The sequence below is a fragment of the Salvia hispanica genome, chromosome 1 (genome assembly GCF_029641045.1).
Source record: "Salvia hispanica isolate PSC_SH4W2 chromosome 1, Shi_PSC_v1, whole genome shotgun sequence".
Lineage (NCBI taxonomy): Eukaryota > Viridiplantae > Streptophyta > Magnoliopsida > Lamiales > Lamiaceae > Salvia > Salvia hispanica.
Genome location: NC_142692.1, coordinates 38,694,201 through 38,715,651, shown reverse-complemented (window position 1 = coordinate 38,715,651; position 21,451 = coordinate 38,694,201). Strand labels below are relative to the sequence as shown.

At 40.0% G+C, this 21,451-nt stretch overlaps 3 protein-coding genes and 3 pseudogenes across 4 annotated transcripts; 2 read left to right on the top strand and 4 right to left on the bottom strand.

The window, feature by feature from the left end:
* Positions 1-209: 209 nt before the first annotated feature.
* On the bottom strand, positions 210-3,146 carry BPC6 (basic pentacysteine 6). Of its 2 annotated transcripts, none has more exons than XM_048119619.1 (3): positions 2,844-3,146; positions 1,516-1,637; positions 210-1,408 (listed from the first exon to the last, which is right to left on the bottom strand). In XM_048119619.1, exons 2-3 carry the CDS (start codon positions 1,570-1,572, stop codon positions 557-559), a joined length of 909 nt encoding a protein of 302 aa, XP_047975576.1. In that variant the 5' UTR covers positions 1,573-1,637; positions 2,844-3,146; the 3' UTR covers positions 210-556. The 2 variants fall into 2 exon arrangements, with proteins under 2 accessions (XP_047975576.1, XP_047975577.1); XM_048119620.2 differs by having other exon boundaries at positions 2,911-3,146.
* A 971-nt stretch (positions 3,147-4,117) lies between these two features.
* LOC125218024 (aldehyde oxidase GLOX pseudogene) lies at positions 4,118-5,880 on the bottom strand (annotated as a pseudogene).
* A 1,818-nt stretch (positions 5,881-7,698) lies between these two features.
* On the top strand, positions 7,699-9,446 carry LOC125218027 (V-type proton ATPase 16 kDa proteolipid subunit). Its single transcript, XM_048119621.2, has 3 exons — positions 7,699-7,899; positions 7,969-8,254; positions 9,010-9,446. The coding sequence occupies exons 1-3, from the start codon at positions 7,821-7,823 to the stop codon at positions 9,140-9,142; spliced, it is 498 nt and encodes a 165-aa protein (XP_047975578.1). The 5' UTR covers positions 7,699-7,820; the 3' UTR covers positions 9,143-9,446.
* Positions 9,447-10,651: 1,205 nt separating this feature from the next.
* LOC125218023 (putative TPR repeat-containing protein At1g05150 pseudogene) lies at positions 10,652-13,454 on the top strand (annotated as a pseudogene).
* Positions 13,455-13,649: 195 nt separating this feature from the next.
* LOC125220741 (uncharacterized) lies at positions 13,650-14,686 on the bottom strand (annotated as a pseudogene).
* A 4,180-nt stretch (positions 14,687-18,866) lies between these two features.
* LOC125223678 (B-box zinc finger protein 21-like) lies at positions 18,867-20,018 on the bottom strand. The gene is made up of 3 exons (XM_048126931.2): positions 19,743-20,018; positions 19,373-19,675; positions 18,867-19,279 (listed from the first exon to the last, which is right to left on the bottom strand). Exons 1-3 carry the CDS (start codon positions 19,926-19,928, stop codon positions 19,055-19,057), a joined length of 714 nt encoding a protein of 237 aa, XP_047982888.1. The 5' UTR covers positions 19,929-20,018; the 3' UTR covers positions 18,867-19,054.
* Positions 20,019-21,451: the final 1,433 nt, after the last annotated feature.

Genomic DNA, 21,451 nt, shown 5'->3' with positions numbered 1-21,451 from the left:
CTTTACTGATTCTCAGAAGCTACAATCAAGAATCTTACAATTTCACTAACTCATTCTCACTAAATGTTATAAAACTAGTACTTACTCACGTTCCACTAACTTTTTCATCCCACTTTCTATTACATTTCTTAAAACCTGTGTCCTGTCAAATGGAGCCAAATTATTAGGGACGAGGGAGTAACAATTTCTTAAAACTAAGACACATAACATTCCATAAAATACCAACGGTATTTACTCTTCCATAAAAAAACTATGGTATTTACTCTTCCATACAAACATAATCATCATGAAATGCTCTTAGATTTGATACAATAAGACATCATTTTCATAAATCCTTGCTTTACAATTACATCCCTTCTACCATCTCTCATCAACATTCTCATACATATTATTACACAACGAGAACTGGGCGAGCACGTTAAGCATCATCATTCTTTCACCAACTGTAGCACACCTTCCTATTTACCTAAGCCAGTTATTAAATACACCTCTCCAGCATTGATGGTAGTGATGTGCAGCATTTTGAGAGATCCCTTTTAATCCTTGTTGAGAATACTTACTTGATGGTAATGTAGCGGTTTGTCCCGTGCTTTGCCCAGTGTTCTTTGAGATCAACCGGGTTGGAAAGATCAATCCCCTCAGCAGCAAGTCGACCAAGTAGCTTGTTGAACGCACTTCCACTCATCTTCCTGCCACCAACACGGGCGTGTCGCTTGTTAGGCACAGCTGGGAGTGGATACATCGACAAATTGGTTGTGCAGCACGGTGACTGCCAGCCACCGTTGCCCCATTTGTAGCACGGCCTTAGGACCCCAGTGCATGAACAGACTGGCACGGGCATGGTCGACTCATCAAAGGCAACCTGGTTCAAACCAAGATCTTGATCCTTCCACTCAAATTTAGTGAGATCATCCTCTTCCTGTTTAATTTTTTTCGTTGGCCTTGGAGCCTTCCTTGCAGGTGCAGCTTGTTTCGCCTCCTTAGCACGTTTTGTACGACTGGGCTTTGCAGGCTCTGGCGAAACTGGAACCGCATCGGGTATCTGAATTTCCCTGCTCGTGTACGGGGCTTCAACCATGTGAGGTTGGTGATGAACGTGCTGATGCTGAGGATGATGCATATGTTTCACTCCGCGGGGAATTTGACATCCGGGTGGACAAGGGGATATGTTACCGTTGTTATTGATGGCATTTTCTCGATACTGAAGAGTAGCAATAGCGCTGTCTCGTTCCATTATGGCATTATTTCGTTCAGCTATCGCTGCATCCCGCTGCATAATAGCCATGTCCCTCTCTGCTATGGCCGCCTTTTTTTCAGAAATCGCAAGATTTTTTTCTTGGATTGCAGCATCTCTTTCAGTCATAATGGCCATTATCTGCTTCATTGATGGCTGATGCTGCATCAACCACTGATACAAAAATGAATTTTTATCAACCAATTAGGGCAGAGTATGAAAGTCGAAATCTTGAGAGTAGGAGCAACTGATTTCCATCAGTTCCGTGCCACTTTGTTTACCTGACCCTGCTGAGGTGCTTTATGCCTTCCATTTTCGTGGTGCCCACTATCATCCATCTAAGATCCACAGCAAAAGAATCTGCTAGTACGAATGCCAACTAAATCCCGCTAAACCATGCAACCTGAAGGAAAGAAGATTGTGTCACACAAATCAAACTAGCGTAATTGCTCCAAGGGGAAATACTTTGAAATTGATATGTAAGAGTTGCCGATGCAATGCCACATACGAACAAGAAGCATATATTTACAGTAAGTGTCGCCAGTGTTACACCGAATAACTTAACCAAATACCAGATAGGTATGTCAGGTTCTGAATGTAGCATGATTCAGAGACACAAAGCATGTCATCACTTTAATAATTCAGCTCTTGGAGCATAGAATTTCGAAAAACAACACTTGGTGACTTTACACAGCTGATATATATAAGTAACTAACACAATAATAATTTATTCCCAGAACCATCATCCATACTGCTTAACTGTTGAAACAATGAACTTCACAGATCACACCCAAAGACTTGATTGAATTCAATCTACCAAAAAGTTTCAACTTTTGATTATAATTTGGTTAATCAACCAGTACCAATATACGTTTACAAAAATATACAGATCACTCTTGATTTTGAAGTGTAAGGGATAGTTGATTTTAGCTTCAAGTTTCAACCCACACATTTTTGTTAGAAATAGCTTGCATTATGCAGATTTAGGTAACATGTTACATCAAAACATTTACAAGGCCGAGATCATCGTTTTATAAAAGTACACCTGCGATGCAAACATCAAGCTTACTATCCAAAGAAAGACACTGGTGGAATGAAAGAATCTCCAACCATAGCAACTTATAAAGCAAATGCAACTTTTCTTCACATTCTATCTCTCAAAAAAAGGAAAAAGAAAACGCAATGTGAAGCTCAGCTTAGATAATGAAGTAGTATAAAATACACTAATACTTGCACACTCAGTTAAATATCGATTCCCTTCAGTTTCTGATCTTTGGCAGCCACTCAGATCAAGTAGAATATCATGCTATTTCAACACATCTGAATCAACTGAATATTTTATGACGAAAAGTAGATGGTAAATTATCAAACATAAAAACGAACTCAACCTCAATTTTCAGCTAAAATGGAACACACAAAGTAATTCACTTTAAGAAACAATTAATTCAGCAGGCAAACAGGAAACCCATTTCACACAAACCCCAAAATCAACCAAAGCAAACGCACTAAAATTCAGCAACTAAAGGCAAGAGCAACGCGAAATAGAGATCAAGACAACATTTTTACGGAATTGAGTAAGATAAGAAAACATGGAGGTGAGAGGCGAAACCCTAAAATCAAAGAGAGCAAGGAATGAAATGGGGCAGCGAATTAGTAATTGTGCAACACCCACGCACTTTTGTGTTTCCTCATTTTCATCACTACTACTGAAACACTAGAATCATCACGCCATGTTTTGGTTTGTATTTTATCGGATTCATCACTGTTTATTGCGATGGAATTTGGCCAACTGTGGCAAGAGTAATTAATGGGGCAGTGGGAAATTTGGGAAATGGAAATGGACGGTTGGTGATGGGAGTTATTGTGATGCTGCCTGCTTAGCCGTTGATTAGGACGGCGATGGCCATTTTCTTCCGATTCAGTCACAAGTCAAGAATTGCACTGAATTTGATCGTCGCTATTCGATTCAATTGACCAAAATTTATTTCCTTGACTGCTCTAAAATTAACTGTAGACTGTAGTAGATAAAAATCGCACTTGTATACGTTTCACACCATATTATTCGGGCTAATTATATAAAATCAAATTAAAATTACACCATAAAACAATTACATTTAGTCCTCTATATTCTATAAATGGAAGAAAGTAGCTGACCTTTTTCTTGTGAATTAAAAAGGATATATACTGGATATGATATGAATAGGAAAACTAACAACCGAAACTCGAAAGTGTGTTCATTTGTCCAAGATTTGTTTTCTTGCTTTTTTTTGTCATTTGTATTTTATTGTTCCAATTAATCTTTTAACGTGTTTTACCATGATGAAAATAAATGTCTTTATGAATTAAGTACAATTAAAATCAATTGTAAATTTCATCATGCATTCTTCAATTTTGAGACGCTACCAAAAAAATAATAGGAGCATTAGTGTATTCAAACATTAAGTATCAAGCAAATTCAATTTTGAATCATCACTGAATTGAATTCAAACAAATCTTGGTTCCTCAAGGACTCAAGGTAGGCACCATTTACAACTTGTAATAAAACTATTATCAAATGTTATCACGTGAAGTAAGAGACAGAAATTCTGACGAACAAAAAGTTATACAATTAGTTGTATTTTGTCTTTGTTATATTATTATCACTTTCACGAGCTCACAAATGTAATTTTGTGTGAGAAGTCACGTCTATTCTTTACATATATACGCGTGTTCTAGGCTGGATTGTTTCGTTTTATTTCTCATTTCAAAATAGTAGTAGTACCAATAATATGGACTTCATGATGGAAACTTATAAAATACGACTGAAATTATAGATCTCCTTTTTAAATAAGTCTATTCGCTCAAGGTAATTGACAAATGCATGTTAAAGAACTAGAATATATATATTAAAATAAGAAATTGACAGTCAATCCAATTCTTTTCATGTATACATGTATATATAAAAAATCCTTCATCTTATTTGGACCCATATACCTTCACTAGGTATATTCCGATGAACCACAAATAAAAGATAGTATCCGGGTGGGGCAACATTGCCCGAATCCGGCGAGACGACCCGGATTTGACTTGAATTACCGCTTACTGTTACGTTCCCTCGACCTAGTAGCAACAACCTTTGATTCATCGAAAACGAGTGAGTTGCAAACGGGGGTGCCACCATCGTAACCATAACTGAAGCATTGTCAATTTGACCCGAAGGGACCGTGAAGCCTACTACAAGTGGTTGTCTATAGCCAATTTTAGACTGCGAGGCAGGAGAAATAATCTTTGGGCGCGTGCTAGCATACGACGAATTCAAGTAGGAGGGAGAAAATGCTTCTAAAGTTAAGTCAGTTGGGAATAAAACTCGAGTGAAATTATAATACGTGTGAGGATTGCTCCCACCAATGATGACTCGACCGTCGCGTAGTAATACTGCGGTCGAGTGGTACATTCGAGGAGTGGAACTGGAACTCTGGACCTCGAATCTCGACCCAACAGGGTTTTCGGGTCGGTAGATAACCGGCGCGAGAACCGGGTCCCTGGACAATTCCCAGCCGGCCGTGCCCGAAGCGGCCCCGTTGATAATCAAGACATCCCCATTAGGTAATAAGACCATATCCCCCATGACCCGGGGACCAGGCATGGTCTCCATGGCCCACTCGGGGTTCTGCTCATTTATTCGAATCCTACCACACGTGTCGAGCGCGGTCACAAATTTCCCATTATTAGCACTGACATAAGCTCCTGCGGGCGCACCCCCGCAAACGAGGACCTGAGCTCCGGAGCTGCTGTTCAACGGGAGCAGAACAGCAGAGCCGGAGCTCGGGTAGCTCCTCGGATCCCCACCCGGGATCGTCGGGTAATTTTTCACAACCACTCCGCGGACATAATCTAGCAGAATTGCTCGATTATTCGCGAAGATGAATAGATTTCCATCTACATTCAAGAAAACAAAAGGGTAGAGATTATTCTCAACACGAGGATCATTGGTTTGGATGAGAAACGGGAGGCTGCGCGGCGCGCTCCGCCTCGGGTAGAACTCGTAGCTGAACTGGCGGCGGCCGCCCACGATGATCACCCCGCCGCCGTCGGGGAGGATGTGGTTGGTGGCGTACCAGCGGCGCAGCGCGAGGGCGGGGTTGATCTCCTGCCAGTCGCAGGAGGCGGCGGCGCCGGAGCAGGGGCTGAAGAGGCGGGCGGCGCGGTCTCCATCGTTGTAGCCGCCGGTCTGGAGGAGGGTGCCGTTGGGGAGGAGGGCGGCGGAGGAGCACCAGGTGTCGGTGAGGAGCATGAGGGGGCGGACGGAGTTGGAGGCGGGGGAGTACTCGACCGAGTGGGCGGTGCAGTCGAGGGGGAGGGCGGTATCGTTGGGGTCGCGTCGGCAGCGCCCGGATGGGAGGGAGATGTTGGAGGGGCCGAAGTCGGTGCGGTCGAAGATGAGGACGCGGTCGGAGATGAGGAGCTGCATGTGCATGGCGGAGACACCGATGTTCGGGTGGAGAAGCTCCCACTCACCGTTGGCTGCGTGGTTAGGGAGGACGAGGACGAGGACGAGGACGAGGATAATTAGTGGTGGAGGCATGTTTTTGTATTGCTAAGTTTTTAGATTCAAATGTAGACAAATGATGTACTATATATAGTACTGTTAAAGTTAAAAAATTTCGATTTTTTTTCATATAGCAGCAATACATGATTAATTGAATTTTTCAAGTGCTATTTTGATCAAATATTAAATTGTCAAGGTCTTATAAGTAGATACTCCATTAGCTTTCATTTATGTGAATAGAATACTCATAACTAAGTATTTAAACTTACTCAAAGCTCATGTACGAATCAATGTAGAGTTCAAGTCTATAATAATATAGGTTTGACTTTTATATGACAAATTAAATTAGCATGTCTAGCGTCCTTGACTAACTTAATGAGCCAATGTCATGCTTCTTGGCTTCTTGCTGCTGTTCATTTTTTCGCTCTTAGCAATTGGAGTTTAAATTATTTTTATAAATATTAGATTGACCTTTTAATTTGGCTAATGTGTGAAGGTATGGAGTATATATACATATATTGAAATTAATAATTTTATTATTTGTACTTATCTATCTATCTATAGCAAAATGTTGGAGTAACATAGCTACTAGTATTATACTACTATGGTAGGAATTCCTTCGAAGGAATCGTCAGGTATATAATACCATAAATATTGCTTTCATAGAATAATAAAGCCTATAATTAAACCCAATACATGATGTACTGAATTATCGACATATGGAGTATTCATAAAATGGATCCAGTCAATAATCAACGATTAGAAGTAACTCATAAATTTAATCACTTGACTTTGTCTAAGTGATCGTTACAAGTTAATTCAATACGAATGATTTTATCAGTTTAAAACGCAATATGTAGGATATTATTGTTGCCTCAATACTTCGAAATAAATTTAGAAGTTAATAGGAGTAACAAATATGACTATAGGAGTAGTATTTTCATTTAGAAAAACAGCATTGTCCCCACAAAGAAGAATCGCAATATTATTTTATTTGCATCATATTTCGAATTAAATCTATATATGAAGATGAGGTTATCCTTCTAGCAAGAATATACTATATCCTTTCCTTAAAATAACAAAACAAGGAAATCATTCGATAAAGAATAAGTACATAGGTTTACATGACTTTATAATCTTTGGTTTAGAAGAATCAGTGCATAGCTTTACATGACATTATAATCTTAGGTTTAGGACCATTCTTTCGTCTGACAAATAATAAGTATGTTGAATGACTGAATCAGACATAGATTTATTAAGTTTCTCTAATCAAAACTAGTGTACAGAGAATTGTTCTTGTATAGAACTGTATTCATGTTGATACCGAGATGTTAGTAATGTATTTAATTAAACGCGGGAAACAATTAGCACAACAGTTAATTATCTTATAGTGTTTAAATTTCGAATTTCGATACATTATATCGTTTGTGAATCTAGATCTGGTCACATATATTATTTTCGTGCAAAACGTTAGATGTCAATATGAATTACTGACGCGAAATATACAATTTCCTCCGTACTATAGTAGTAGAGTCAATTTTCCATTTTGGGCTATCCATAGTAATAATATCATTTCCTTTTTCAGTAAAAAATACTTCATCCGTCCCACTATAAGCGAGTCACTTTTCTTTTTGATATGTCCCATTATAAGTGAGTAATTTCCATTTTAAGCAAAAAATCTTATCTCTTATTTTATTTTCCAACCTACTCTATTCTTTCAAGTCCTCTATTATCAATTCCTTAAATCTTGTGCCAGAAGAAGTGGCTTGCTTATGGCGGCACAGAAGAAAAACTCTTACTTTATTCTCTCTATTTTTAAATCTAAATGCCGGAGAAAAATGCACCCAGTACTATGGAACGAAGGAGGAGGTGGTATAAGAGAAAGGGGTAAATGGGTAATTTGAAATAGGGATCGAGTCGAGGTCCTCCACTCGCATTCTCGCAATCCAATCAATCAGATAGAAGAAGCATATAATACTAATAATCAAGCTCTAAACTTTAGCTTCATTCATCAATCCGATCAGATCCGATCTCTGCGCTAATCCAAACCGATCCATCATGTCGTCTACCTTCAGCGGCGATGAAACGGCTCCGTTCTTCGGCTTCCTCGGCGCCGCCGCCGCTCTAGTCTTCTCCTGTAAGCTCTCTTTTCATCCACGGATCGGATCCGCCCTTCAATTTCAGATCTAAATTTGTTTCTGATTAGGTATGGGAGCGGCTTACGGAACCGCCAAGAGCGGCGTCGGAGTGGCGTCGATGGGTGTGATGAGGCCGGAGCTGGTGATGAAGTCTATTGTTCCGGTGGTCATGGCTGGTGTTTTGGGGATTTACGGCTTGATTATTGCTGTCATCATTAGCACCGGGATTAACCCTAAGGCCAAGTCTTACTACTTGTTTGATGGCTACGCTCACCTCTCTTCTGGACTTGCTTGCGGTCTCGCCGGCCTTGCCGCCGGTATGGCCATCGGAATCGTTGGTGATGCTGGTGTTAGGTTATTTCTAATTCCTTCATCCTTGATAAATTTCTATTTTTTTGTTTCTTTTTCGTCATCTGGATTAGGTAATAGTAGTAATTTCTTAGTTGTGGTATTGCTCTCCGTGATTGGTTTATTGATCGTTTGCTTAGTTCCATATAATCTACTGTTTGACATTTTCTGCGTGTGTATAATTTTTAAATCTGAGGGATTTGTGCTACTAAAGGCTAGCTTCAGTATTATACTAGTGAATGAAACCTATTACCTCTTGCATTAAGGTTCTTGTTCTTGTTTTCACATAAAATGAATGAGAAAGGGACAAGCTTTAAAAGTATTTCTATAACTTTCGAATTACATTGCCTAGATGTTATGCTACTAAAGGCTAAGCTTCAATTTTATACTAGTGAATGAAAATGAAACCTCTTGCATTAAGGTTCTTGTTCGGTTTTCAAGGTTATTACTAGTTTGCTTTGTTATCACATCGAATTGATGAGAGTGGGATAAAACTCTTACATTGCCTAGATGTTATGTTATAAAGGTTAGCTTCAAGATGAACTGGTTAAGTATGAGGAGGATCTGGGGTGTGGCTATATGGGGAAATTGACCAGATAGTGTTCTTGTTTACTGCACCTTTGGCCATTTTCATTCTCAGTCAAAACGTGGCATTTGATCTTAACTGCATTCATTGACCAGAAGTGATCAACTTTGTGTTTTCTTTTATGCATATTGTTTTATGAGACTACACATTCACATTCCACTATTTTGTATGACAGAGCCAATGCACAACAACCCAAGCTCTTTGTCGGAATGATTCTTATCCTCATTTTCGCTGAAGCCTTGGCTCTCTATGGTCTCATTGTTGGTATCATTCTCTCATCTCGTGCTGGTCAGTCTAGAGCGGATTAGGCGAACTGAATCTCGATCTCGGCTTATGCGAGTTGCTATTCTTTCCTTAAATTAAGAATTATAAGTATGTTATCCCTGTTTGGCATGGTAGTTTGGCCATGGAGTCTCAAGTTTTCTTTTGTGCGCGTGGGAAGTGCTTGGCCATTGAATTCGAGGGTTGACATGTTAAGTTGGTAGGATGTAGATGATGAGTTTACTTTTCAGGGAATAAAGTTGTTCAATACTTTGATGTTGGTGTATTTTGGAAGAAACCATATTTGATTCTTGTTTCTATGCATTAATTCTTGTTTCTTTTTTGTGATTAGCTATGCATTAACACATAACCATGAATGCCCATCTTTGCTACTAGACTTTTAATGTTTTCATGAGTTGTAGTAGTTATTAGTTTGATCTGTTTTATTGGGGTTAACACACCCAAACAGGAGATGTGTGAGTATTTATGAAAGTAAGAATGCCTAATGTTCTAAAAAAATGGTCCAAAACTAACTTGTTTCTGCTCTTCAATTAATTACTCCATCTGGGAAAAGATGTTCCATATATACGAGCTAAGTTAGAGGAATATGAGCTCAATGGAAGTTAAATAAGATATAATACTTTTAATAGTACTTGACAACAAATAAGAAATATGGGACATTAATAGAAGAATTGAATAAAACAAAACTACAATAGTTCATATATAACGTAAAGTTCAAGTGGAATATTGGACAGAAAAATTGCTTTATAATCTCAATGAGTATGTCATCATATCAGAGATGAGGATACAATGATTTAAAGTAGAGTGGATATAACCATATAGAAGAAAAATTCACCCCAAATGGAAGTTGAACTGTTTTATTACACTTAAATTGCACGTGAGAAATAGGAAAAAGTGGATGAAAAAGTAAAATCTAATCTACCCACCACTATTATGTTTACATGTGACACATCCTAAAGTTTTGTAGCTTTTCCGAAATTTCTAAAACCAGTTTAGTAAAGTTAGATATGGGGACTCTATATTATGTTAAGACCATTAATCAGCCAAAGTATCTATGCATTAGGTGTGAATATTGGTGCTAATATTTTATTTTCAAGTTCAAACAAATATTTTATCCGGTCTAAGATGGTTTTGTTTAATTCTTAGAAATTTCATATTTTGTTTCTTACATAGCTACTTATGTTAAACTTTATGACATATTGACATTCTAAAATGATTACTTTTGATCAACACTCATTCTTCTAAGGGAACAATTTAAAGTACAATTCGATTAATCTCATTCCACACCAATAGGATGTAGGAGTAGCAATTACTACTATGTTTTAAAAACTTTATTTAACATACAAGATTATTATTATTATTATTATTATTATTATTATCCTGAACCAACTATTGAGATATTGAAGATTTGACCACTTCCTTCTCATTACACTTGTCATAATTAAGCCAATAATGACACCCACTAAATGATCATTCATTAACCCCGCAATAGACCATACTTAAAAGAAAATGAAGTCTTAATTCACAGATTGATTTAATTAATTCCCAGTCTGTCTCCAACCAACATTACAGTTGCAGAGATACACTCTCATCCATCCTCAAATAGATTTCATTATGAATTCATCTCTCAATTCTCTAATAATTTCCCCACATATTCTGTTCCAGCTCATTAAACTCTTCGTATAAAGCCCTAGCTCAATTCAATCCCTGATTTCGCTCTCAATTTAATTCCCTCGAGCTCACTTTTTCCCAATTGAATACCCAGAAATTGGGGGCGAGATCGTGCCATGACGACTCGAGGGAGCAGATCGGAGAAAGTGAGGCGAATATTCCGGCAATTTGACGTGAACAGAGACGGGGGCTTGAACCGGGAGGAGATGGCGGCGCTTGTGGTGGCTGTGAATCCTAGGGTTAAGTTCAGCGACGAACAGATTAGTGCAATTCTCGACGAGGTTTTCCGCACCTACGGCGAATTCATCGACGGCGAGAAAGGCCTCACCTTTGACGGACTCCTCCGCACCTACGACGACGGTGCCGGCGACGTGGACAGAGATTTCGAAGCCCTCAGCCTCGAGCTGAAGGCGTCGGAGGAGGATAAAATCGAAGCTTCGGAGGAGGCGGCGTCGTCTTCCTCCGTCGTGATGGAGCCTCTCAAGAAGCAGCGCACTGCTGCGTGGGCTGCTTCCCCTAACCACGGCATTGTGTTCGATGACACGTGGAACCTTGTAGATGATCTGGAGAGTCTTATCAATAGGTTGAAGACGAAGCAGATGAAAGATGGGAAGATCAAGAATGACAATTCAGACGTTTTCTCCGATCCGGGATGGTCTAGAGAGCTCGGCCCGCAGTCTAGTGAGATATCAGACAAGAGAGTGGTCTGGGACGAGGCTTCTTCGGATTATGCAGCGTTCGTTAAGGAGTTAGGAGTCCTGAGGTCGAGGGCGGACAGAGCACGTTCGCCTGCTGAGGCGTTTGATGGCCAAATGGCCATCGGTCGGGTGTTGTACGAGCATTACCTGTTTAACGAGGCGTTGGTTAGTTTCAAGAGGGCTTGTGAATTGACACCTTTTGATGTGAAGTCTCATTTTAGAGCAGGGAATTGTTTGTATGTTCTTGGCATGCATAGTGAGGCGAAAGCCGAGTTCTTGCTTGCTTTGGAGGCAGCAGAGGCTGGTGGGAATCAGTGGGCTTATATTTTACCTCAGATTCATGTGAATTTGGGGATTGCACTTGAGGGAGAAGGTATGGTTCTTGGTGCCTGTGAGCATTACAGGGAGGCTGCGATCCTCTGTCCGACTCATTTCCGGGCTTTGAAGCTTTTAGGCAGTGCCCTGTTTGGTGTAGGGGAGTATAAGGCAGCTGTGAAGGCCTTAGAAGAGGCTATTTACATGAAGAACGATTACGCAGATGCTCATTGTGATCTGGCTTCCGCGTTGCACGCCATGGGCGATGATGAGAGCGCGATCAAGGAGTTTCAGAAGGCGATTGATCTGAAACCGGGTCATGTGGATGCATTGTACAACTTGGGAGGATTGTATATGGATATGGGAAGGTATCAGAGAGCCTCGGAGATGTACACTCGTGTTTTGGCCGTCTGTTCGAGCCACTGGAGAGCGCAGTTGAATAAGGCTGTCTCGTTGTTAGGAGCTGGAGAAACCGAGGATGCTAAGAAAGCTTTGAAGGAAGCTTTAAAGATGACAAACAGAGTGGAATTGCATGATGCTATAGCTCATTTAAAGCAGCTGCAGACAAGGAAGTTGAGGGGGAATGGTAATGGCAATGGTGAAGCAGCCTTTGTGACTGTGGAGCCCTCGAAGTTTAAGGCCGTGAGTGAGAAAACAACGTTAAGGCCGGAGCTAGCCATCGCGCTTGACATCAGAAACTTCCAGAGGGTCACTAGATTGAACCGGTGTGAGGTTGAGAAGATCAAGAAGGAAATGAGTGAAGGGAATGTCCCTATTTCCTACTCCGGCAGTGGCATGCCGGAAAAGTCCATACGCAAAGCTTCACTCGAAGGAATCCTCCACAAGTTGCTTAGTTTCTTGAAGCCAGAAGCTTTTGTGGGAGCTGTCAAAGCTATAAACCAGAAAATCCTCTGTGTTTTAGACGAAACAGAGTCTGGCCGGGTGGATTTGGGCATGTTTTTCGCAGTGCTTGCTCCTCTCTGCGGCGGCTCTGCAGAGAACCGGAAGCAAACTGCGTACGAGTCACTCCTATGGCGCCCCATGAATGAAGGCAATGCGCAGATCAAGAAATCCGACGCTCAGAGATATATCAAACTGTTAAGGAGGATCTACATTCCCACACATGGCATAAGTGAGATCTTGGAAATTCGTGGGGAGAGTGATGATAACTCGTTGGTTTCATCGACAGAGTTCCTTGCGATGTTTGATAATCAAGAATGGGGCTTTGGCATCATGTCGACCCTCTTGAAGCTCGAAGGTGGAGATAGGAGTCGCCATGGCCACCACGTTTGTTGTACCTGTCGGTATCCCATAATTGGGCCGCGTTTCAAGGAGACAAAAGCGCGCTTCAGTCTGTGCAGCCAGTGCTACAGTGAAGGGAGAGTGAGCTCTTCAGGCAAGCAAGAAGAGTATAGGTTTAAGGAATATGCAAATGAGGCTGTCAAGGATAACTGCCTCTGGTTTGGTTCCAAAGGGTCCTAACTTTGTCTTATTTTGTTTAAATTTAGTGTAAATCATAGTATTAAGGTTTGTGCACTAAGTCCTTTTGATACGTTTGGGTCTGAATTCTTTGTTTCATTGCTTTGAGGTTTGGCAATTGCTGTTGACTTCTACTCTCAATATACTCAAGAACTATCACTTTCTTTGTTTGAAATAGTGTGACAGCACTACAGTTTATACATGGATGTGTATATTGTAAACTAACAACAAGATGGAGTATATCAAAAATAGTGATTAAACACACAGTTGGAAGAGTGTGACAGTACTACAGTTGCAAGATGAATACAAAAAAATCAGTTAAGTATTAAACACAATACATATATACCAAGTAAGAAAGTTTCACTAACTCTCAACAAAATCCAGAAGTAATTTCATCTTCAAACCAAGCATGATTGAGAGCCATTCCTGCAGTCATCCTCTTCACTGGATCATAACACAACAACCCTTTAAGCAGATCAAATCCATCTCCCGAAAGCATCAAATTTGCACCACAAATAGAACTCTCAACATTCTTCTTAGCACTAGGATGGCCAAGAATGCAATACATCTCATGCAACTGATCCTCCTCCGACTCCCCTCGAAACAACACCTCGTTCAACACCATCTCCGCAAATATGCACCCCACGGCCCACATATCCACCGCGCACGAACCCCTCCTCTCCCCAAGAAGCAACTCGGGCGCCCTATACCACAGCGTCCCACCTTGCACTCCTCCTCCTCGTCCTCATCCTCAACCCTAATCGACAGCCCAAAATCGCATATTTTCAACTGCCCCCCTTTGCTTACTAGCACATTCGCGGGCTTGAGATCCCTATGCAGGACCTTGTTCCGATGAAGAAACTCTACACCTTGGATCAACTGCTTCATCAGCTTCTTCACTTGGCTGATTGCAAGGCCATGATCATGATCTCCCTTGAGAGACATGTATCTTCTTAGATCGGTCTCCATGTACTCCATCACCACATAAACGCCGTCGTACTCATCCACCGCGACCTCCTCGAATCGCACAATGCAGGGGTGGCCAGCGAGGGACTTAAGGATATCGATTTCAGCCCTTGTCGAGGGAGACAGGCCGTTGAACTCCTCCTTCATCGCCATGATCTCTCCGGTTCTCTTGTGCTCGACTTTGTAGACTACGCCGTAGGATCCTGAGCTAATCTTCCCCAAACTCTTGTACTCGTCGACGCTCACGCAGTCAGGAAACGCATCCTTGCCGTAGCAAACCCTGGGTTTCTTGAAAGCGACGTCGTTTGTTGCACTCTGCAGCAAGATGTTTGGTTTCTTGATTGTGATCCCTTTAGGTGGCTTGGATCTGCGAGCAGCCTTTCTTCCACGGAAAACGGAAAGGTAGGGTTTGGAATCGTTGTTGAAGATTTGAGTAGCCATGAGAGAGCAAATCTATGTTTGTTTCATTGTTGGCGGCAGAAGAACTAGTTCTAACTTAAACTCGATTAAGGTAAGTAAGTTTATATTTGGAAAGTGTTTCAATATCTAAAGTTGGCGCGATGGTAATGAAAGATTGCATTTTTTTTGGTAAGCATACGTTGGAATTTGAAGCATACAAGGAAATAAGAATTTCCATGTTTAGCATATACTAGAATCAAATTAATTAATTAACTTAATAATAAAAATAAAAGTTTTCATGATATACAGTAGTACGTACTAATATACATACTATCGGTTGCAACAATTTTCATATTCCGCCCTTTGGATTTAGAAAACAAATATGGTAAGAGCGATTAATTAAGTAAATAAATTTGGGATTAGTCAAAATTGGTCAAATTTAATGATTTTTGCAGTAATTTATCTTTGAAAAATTCTCCAATTAAATGTATAAATATTTAATAGCGTGTTAAAGAAACTATAGAATTAAAATTGGAGAAGTAGAAAAGTTTCAGCTATATTAATTGAAAATATGCAATAGTGCCTAGTGGGCCGTCATGGGATGACGCGCGGTGGAAGATTGCCCAATGGTCAATGGTGGAGTTGAGGGTTGAGTTGACCACCAGTTTTAAAGCAAGTGAAAAATGTGACTATTGTTGTGGTTATTGTACGAAGTCGACAACGGTGGTGGTGACGGCCGATTTTCGTCTGGATGACTCCGGCCAGGTTTCGAAGATCCATTGAATTTTATAGCCTTTTTATTAGTAGTACTTTTTTTTTATTCCTTTCAAATTAATTTTGGTTTCGAATTAAATTTGTTGTTTTAGTTCATGAATTCATCTTCGATTCATAAAATATACAGTTTATTAAATTAGGGAATGAAATTATTACTAGTCATTGTATAAGTACATATTTTATTATTTGGAGAGTTTTGTTAATAACTAACGGTGGGGTTGAGGGTCGAGATTTCTAAGAAGACATAAGACTCAATTGAATTCGAACCCAAATGATGCATGTATCTATTAATAATTTTTCTAAATATTATGAAACTAATTGAATTTGATCAAATCTTATGATTAGGTGACATGACGATTACGAATTCTTTTCAAATTTTAACATTTAAAAGATATTAGAGCCGAATCAGCTTGGAAATAGCAAACTATGCATATAGAGTTTGTGCAAACAATCATAGTGATCATAGCAAACTTTCTCAACAACAAAACGCCAATAGCAAACTTTTAGCTTTGACAACCGTGTGTTTTTGGTCAATAAAGTCTGATTATTTCATTATATTTTTAGTGGAAATAAACTAAGATTGTACTGATTAAAGACTAATTATTTAGACAAACTTGAAATTTCACGTGATTCATAGGTTGATGGGAAAAAAAAATAACAAACACAAACTTACACTTTGATGATTTCACATATTTTCCACTTTTGCGGATTATATTTATATCTATTATAGATTGTTGAGAATACAATATTGACAATTGAGTTACTTAATTTCTTGTAGACTTTTCCATAAGCAACTACTCCATAATACAGGAAAACACCCGCATACATACCATCTAATTTAGTCGTGTGTGATTATGCAAAGTTTTACTAAACTACACACCGTAACAAAGTGCAATAAAAACACGAGCACAAACGCACGAACATTGAATCCGAAAAAGGCAGGGAGGAGGAGGCAAATCGGTGGGATGCTCCGGTGCAAATCGATTCCAGAGAACTGGGGATGGTGCAGTGCATATAGTAGGCACACGCACAAAAGTCTTCGTCTTAATATATATAATGACTTTTTCAGCAATTTGTACTACTATAAAAAAGAAAAAGACACTCAAATAATTAAATTCCAATGAAATCACTAAGGGCAGAACCGTATTAGAATCTGTTATGGCTAGATGTAGCAAATTGATTAATCAATAATCACACATTAACATCTCCGTACTTGTTAGAAAATCCTTTCCTAAAAATGTGGCATTTTCTCATTCTCAACAACCCAAGATCATCAGGCCATCCGCAACGCTGTCTCTTATCCGTCTCTTAACCATCTCATCTCTTCACTATTCATGGGTCCCACTGTACTTTTCAGCTCATCTCTTAACTAAGAGACAACACCTGCATCCCTCCATCTCTTAACCATTTCTTAACTATTCATTCAATTTCATTTTTTATTTTTAATTCCAACAAATTCAATTAATAAAAAACACACTTCATTAAATAAAATAAAATTACAATTTAAATACCTAAAAAAATAAAAAAGACATAATTTAAAAACTAGAAATTAGAAATTGCACACTTTTAAACTCAAAAAAAAAAAATGGAGGCAAAGAAGCAGAAGAAGGAGTTCTCTAATGACGATCATCTAACGGTTGCCAAATTTTGCCCAAATATGCTCCATTAGATCCTCCTGGAGTTGGGCGTGGGCGGTAGAATCACGTGTCCTTGCCCGAATAGACAACCGCTCTTGCAAAGACGGATGCACTCCCGTTCGAGGCGGACTACTTGCGGTTGAGCTTCCCGGGGTTTCAGGGTCGAACCAATTTCCCGCCTCAGGTCCTTCGTCGGCGACAATCATGTTGTGCAAGATTATGCACGTATACATGATGTCGACCATATTCTCCATAAACCACTGTCGAGTCGGGGCTTTGATAATGTTCCATCGAGCTTGGAGAACCCCGAACGCTCTCTCCACATCCTTGCGAGCAGACTCTTGCTTCTGCGCAAAAAGAGACTGCTTTTCGTCCGTAGGCCTGTTGAACGTCTTCACGAAGGTTGGCCACTTCGGATAGATGCCGTCGGCAAGATAGTACCCCATTTTATACTGGCGATTGTTAGCGACGAAGTTGATGGCCGGCGCTTTACCATTCAGAACTTCAGCGAAGAGGTCGTAGTTGTTGAGCACGTTGACGTCGTTGTTCGAGCCGGAGACCCCGAAATACGCATGCCAAATCCATAGCCGGTAGTCGGCGACGGCCTCGAGTATAACGGTGGGGTGGGTGTCTTTGTGGCCGCTCGTATATGACCCCCTCAACGCCACAGGACAATTCTTCCATTGCCAATGCATGCAATCGACACTCCCGAGCATCCCGGGGAATCCGTGCACTTGTTCATGAAGACGGAGCAGAAACTGACAATCTGCGGTGGTTGGCTTCTTCAGAAATTCGGCGGTGAAGGCTGCCCGGACGCCTTTGCAGAAGTTCAACAAACAAAGTCGCCCAGTGGATTCTCCGACGTGCAGGTATTCGTCGAACGCATCTGTCGATTGTCCAGTAGCAAGCTGACGGATCGCCGCAGTACATTTCTGGAGCGTCGTGTGGCTAGGACGGCCAACAGCGTCGAACCCTTCTCTGAAGAACTCTTCCCGTGCCGCCAATGTACTCGCGATATGCAAAAATAGCGGGCGTGACATACGGAAACGGCGACGGAAGTAGATATCTCCCCACACCGGGTTTGGACTGAAGTAATCACGTTCCAACCTTGCGGCGGCTTCCTCTCGGTTACGGTGGATGTATGTCCGGCGTCGCCTAGGAGGCGCAGCGGCTTCCTCCTCCCTACGTCGATCTTCTTCTAGCGATTCTTCCATTATTCGACGCATTTGCTCAAATGGATCCATAATTGATTAAATTTGGGAAAAGAAAAAAAATAAAGGAATGATTTTATAGAAGTGATTGGAGAGGAAAGAAAGAGAGATGAGAGAATAGACGTGTGTTTGTGTGTAAAATGGAGAAGAGTAGTATAAAAAAAATAAAATAAAATAAAATAAAAATATGACCGTTCAACGGTCATATTACCGTTTTTTTTTATTTTTTCATTTTTGAAAAATCTGATTTTTTTTAAAAAAAAATTGAATTATGATGTCATAAATCCGACGACCACTCGCGGGTCGGTGTCACGCCAGCCGCCCGCGCACGCCACGTGGCGTCGGGACGCGTCGGGCGTTGAGACATCTCGTCTCGTCGAGACGAGACGGGACCCGCAACGCTGTCTCAATGCCGTCTCGTCTCGTCGAGACGAGACTGCAGCGAGGCAGTGTTGCGGATGCTCTCATTATCTTCTGCTTTGTATTATGAAATTCCGAAAGGAGTAAATTGACAACCTTTTCATCTGTCACTTGTAAACTCCCATAATCACTCAGAATTTTTCTTGGTTGTTTGTGACTTGTTCCATCATAAAACATGAATACAAAAAGTGAGTTGTGATATCAGTAGGTCTTCTCATTAAATGCAACAAGATATTTACAAAATAGGAGAACATAATAAAAGCAGTACATCCCAAAAATCTGACAAAGAAAAACAAAATTACAAAAAGGGAATTCAGATCTCTGATTTTCCGGCATTGGGCTGTGAAAAAGATTGGCTTTTTTTGGTTCTACCAAAACGTTTTGGATCTCTTGTTGAAGACGGCGGCGGAGGAATGGCTGATCTGTGGAACTGCGAAAGAGTTGTCGTCTCTTCTTTTTCTGCTGGATTTCAACTCATCTTTGCTCCCATTTCCATTCCCCAATCCAAATCCAAAATTATTCACTAGAAATGATTGATCTTGAAATTGCAGATCAACGTCCCAAAACGGCAGCATCAAATCACTCTCCCCACTCTGCAATTTCAGTTAATTTTCACCATAATTAGAAATTTGTAGTAATTAAAAAAAAGAAAGTTTGATAAAAATGGAATCTTTGAGGTGGGCGACCTTGCAATCGGCGGAGGAGGAAGGGGTGGAAGAATCTAGAAGGTCCTCGACGTGCCAGCCTGGCAGCGTCTCGATCAAGTACTCGGAAATGCTACTCGTTGAGAAGTGGAGATTGTTGGTATCCTCGGAGGGAGGGGGAGGGGGAGGGGGGGGTGATTCGGCCGGAGAGGCGGAGAGGCGGACGCCGGTGAGGAGGAATCTGGTGTGATTGTGGGTGTGGTGGTTGGCTTTGTGGATTGGGATGTCGCATTCCCTGCAAAGAATGGCTCTATCCTCCTTGCAAAACAGAAACGCGCTTCTTTCCTACAAAGAGAAAAAAAATTGAATTTAGAAAGAGAGAGAGAGTGTGTGGAAGAATTTAATTAGTTACCTGGCAGATGTCGCAGAGGGGGGAGTGTTTGGGGGAAGGGTGGAGGAGGGAGAAGCGGCGGTGTTTGCCGGCGAGCTTGTTGGCGTGGTGGACGCGGTGGTCGCAGGAGGAGCAGAGGGAGGCCTCGTCGGCGGTGCAGTAGACTGAGGCCTCGCCTTGGTTGCATACGTCGCAGAGGATCTTCATTTTTTGATCAAGATCAGAGAGAGTGAGGACTTTAGGAGGAGTTGACACAAAGGAAGAGCCTTATTTTTATATGTATTCACCCATTCCTACTATAGCTGGAAATGATCACCCCACATGATTTATGTCCCCATTTGCTTTTCTTTTTTTTTTTTTTAATTATTGTTTCATACACATCGTTTTTTTAGGGTACGAAAGAGTAGTAGACTATTTTAGTACTCCACGGAGGAAGTAATAAGTTAGTTACTTTCTCCGTTGCACATGAATTGTTGGGCATGAAATTGGATTCAAATCATTAATTTATTTATGGTATGGATCTCGATCTTTATGAGAATCTTACATAATTTGTTATGGGAAAAGATAAATTTCCCATCCTCAATCATATGCATTTTTTATTGGGGATGCATCAAATTCATTCACAAATACTCCATGAGGATTGATGAAGATTCTTACATTCATATGTATCAATTGGTGCATGTGTATTTCAATCTTTGCTATATTAATGGGAATGTACAGTGGTTGGTTTAAGGTTTTCGATCTAGGAGTGCAACAAGCCAACAACGACTTAGTGCTCCGCGATCCGAGTAGTTGTTGACATGAAGGATTCTGACAACCCAAGTCTATGAGCTATGGACTTTCTTTCTTGTTTTCTTCTCTTTATTAATATTGTTATGTTTTTCGTTAGCGTCTCTCTATTTGTTTATTATACTACCTACGTCTACTAAAAATATACTAAGTTACGAATGATACAAATTTTAATGATTGATAAAGTAAAAGAGAGAAAGAAAATGTAGCAGAAGTAGTGTACGTAGATTGTAAGGTCCATGTTATAGTAGTATTTAATTAATTTAAGTTTTCCATATTTAGAAACTGGTCTAATTTTAGTGGATGCCAAAATCGTGAAACTAGTCTATTTTTTGTGGACGATTGCAGTATTATTTATTTCATGAAACAATAATTAAATACTAGGAGTATATTATTTGTTAGTTGTAAAGTTAAAAGAAGTGACAAGTGAACGCATGATATCCCTTCTAAACCGATGCATCAAGTATTAAAACAGTTACACCAATTTCTTTAGTTAGTTTATTTTACAATTATATTCAAATCTGCCAAAATAGGAAGGGCCCAAAAAGTATTCACATCATCTGATCATGGACTTTAATAGTTTTATTATTTTAATAATATTTATTTTTGTTACATAATACTTTATGATGATGAACATAAACTATAACGTTCTCTTGAACCAAAAAATATAACATTAAAATATAAAGTTAAAATTAAAAAATCATATACTGTGATTTTGAAATAATGAACCAAAGTAAATAAATTCAAATAAAATATTCTAAAACTATGAAATAATTTATTTTATAAATGTTAATCATGATGTATTATGTAATACTACCAATATTTTTTTTATTTTCATAATAGATAGCCTCATTCAATTAGAAAAAATTTCTAGGACACCACGTAACCAATAAGATTAATGTGATACAAAACATTACCATGCTTCACTTCTTGAACGATCA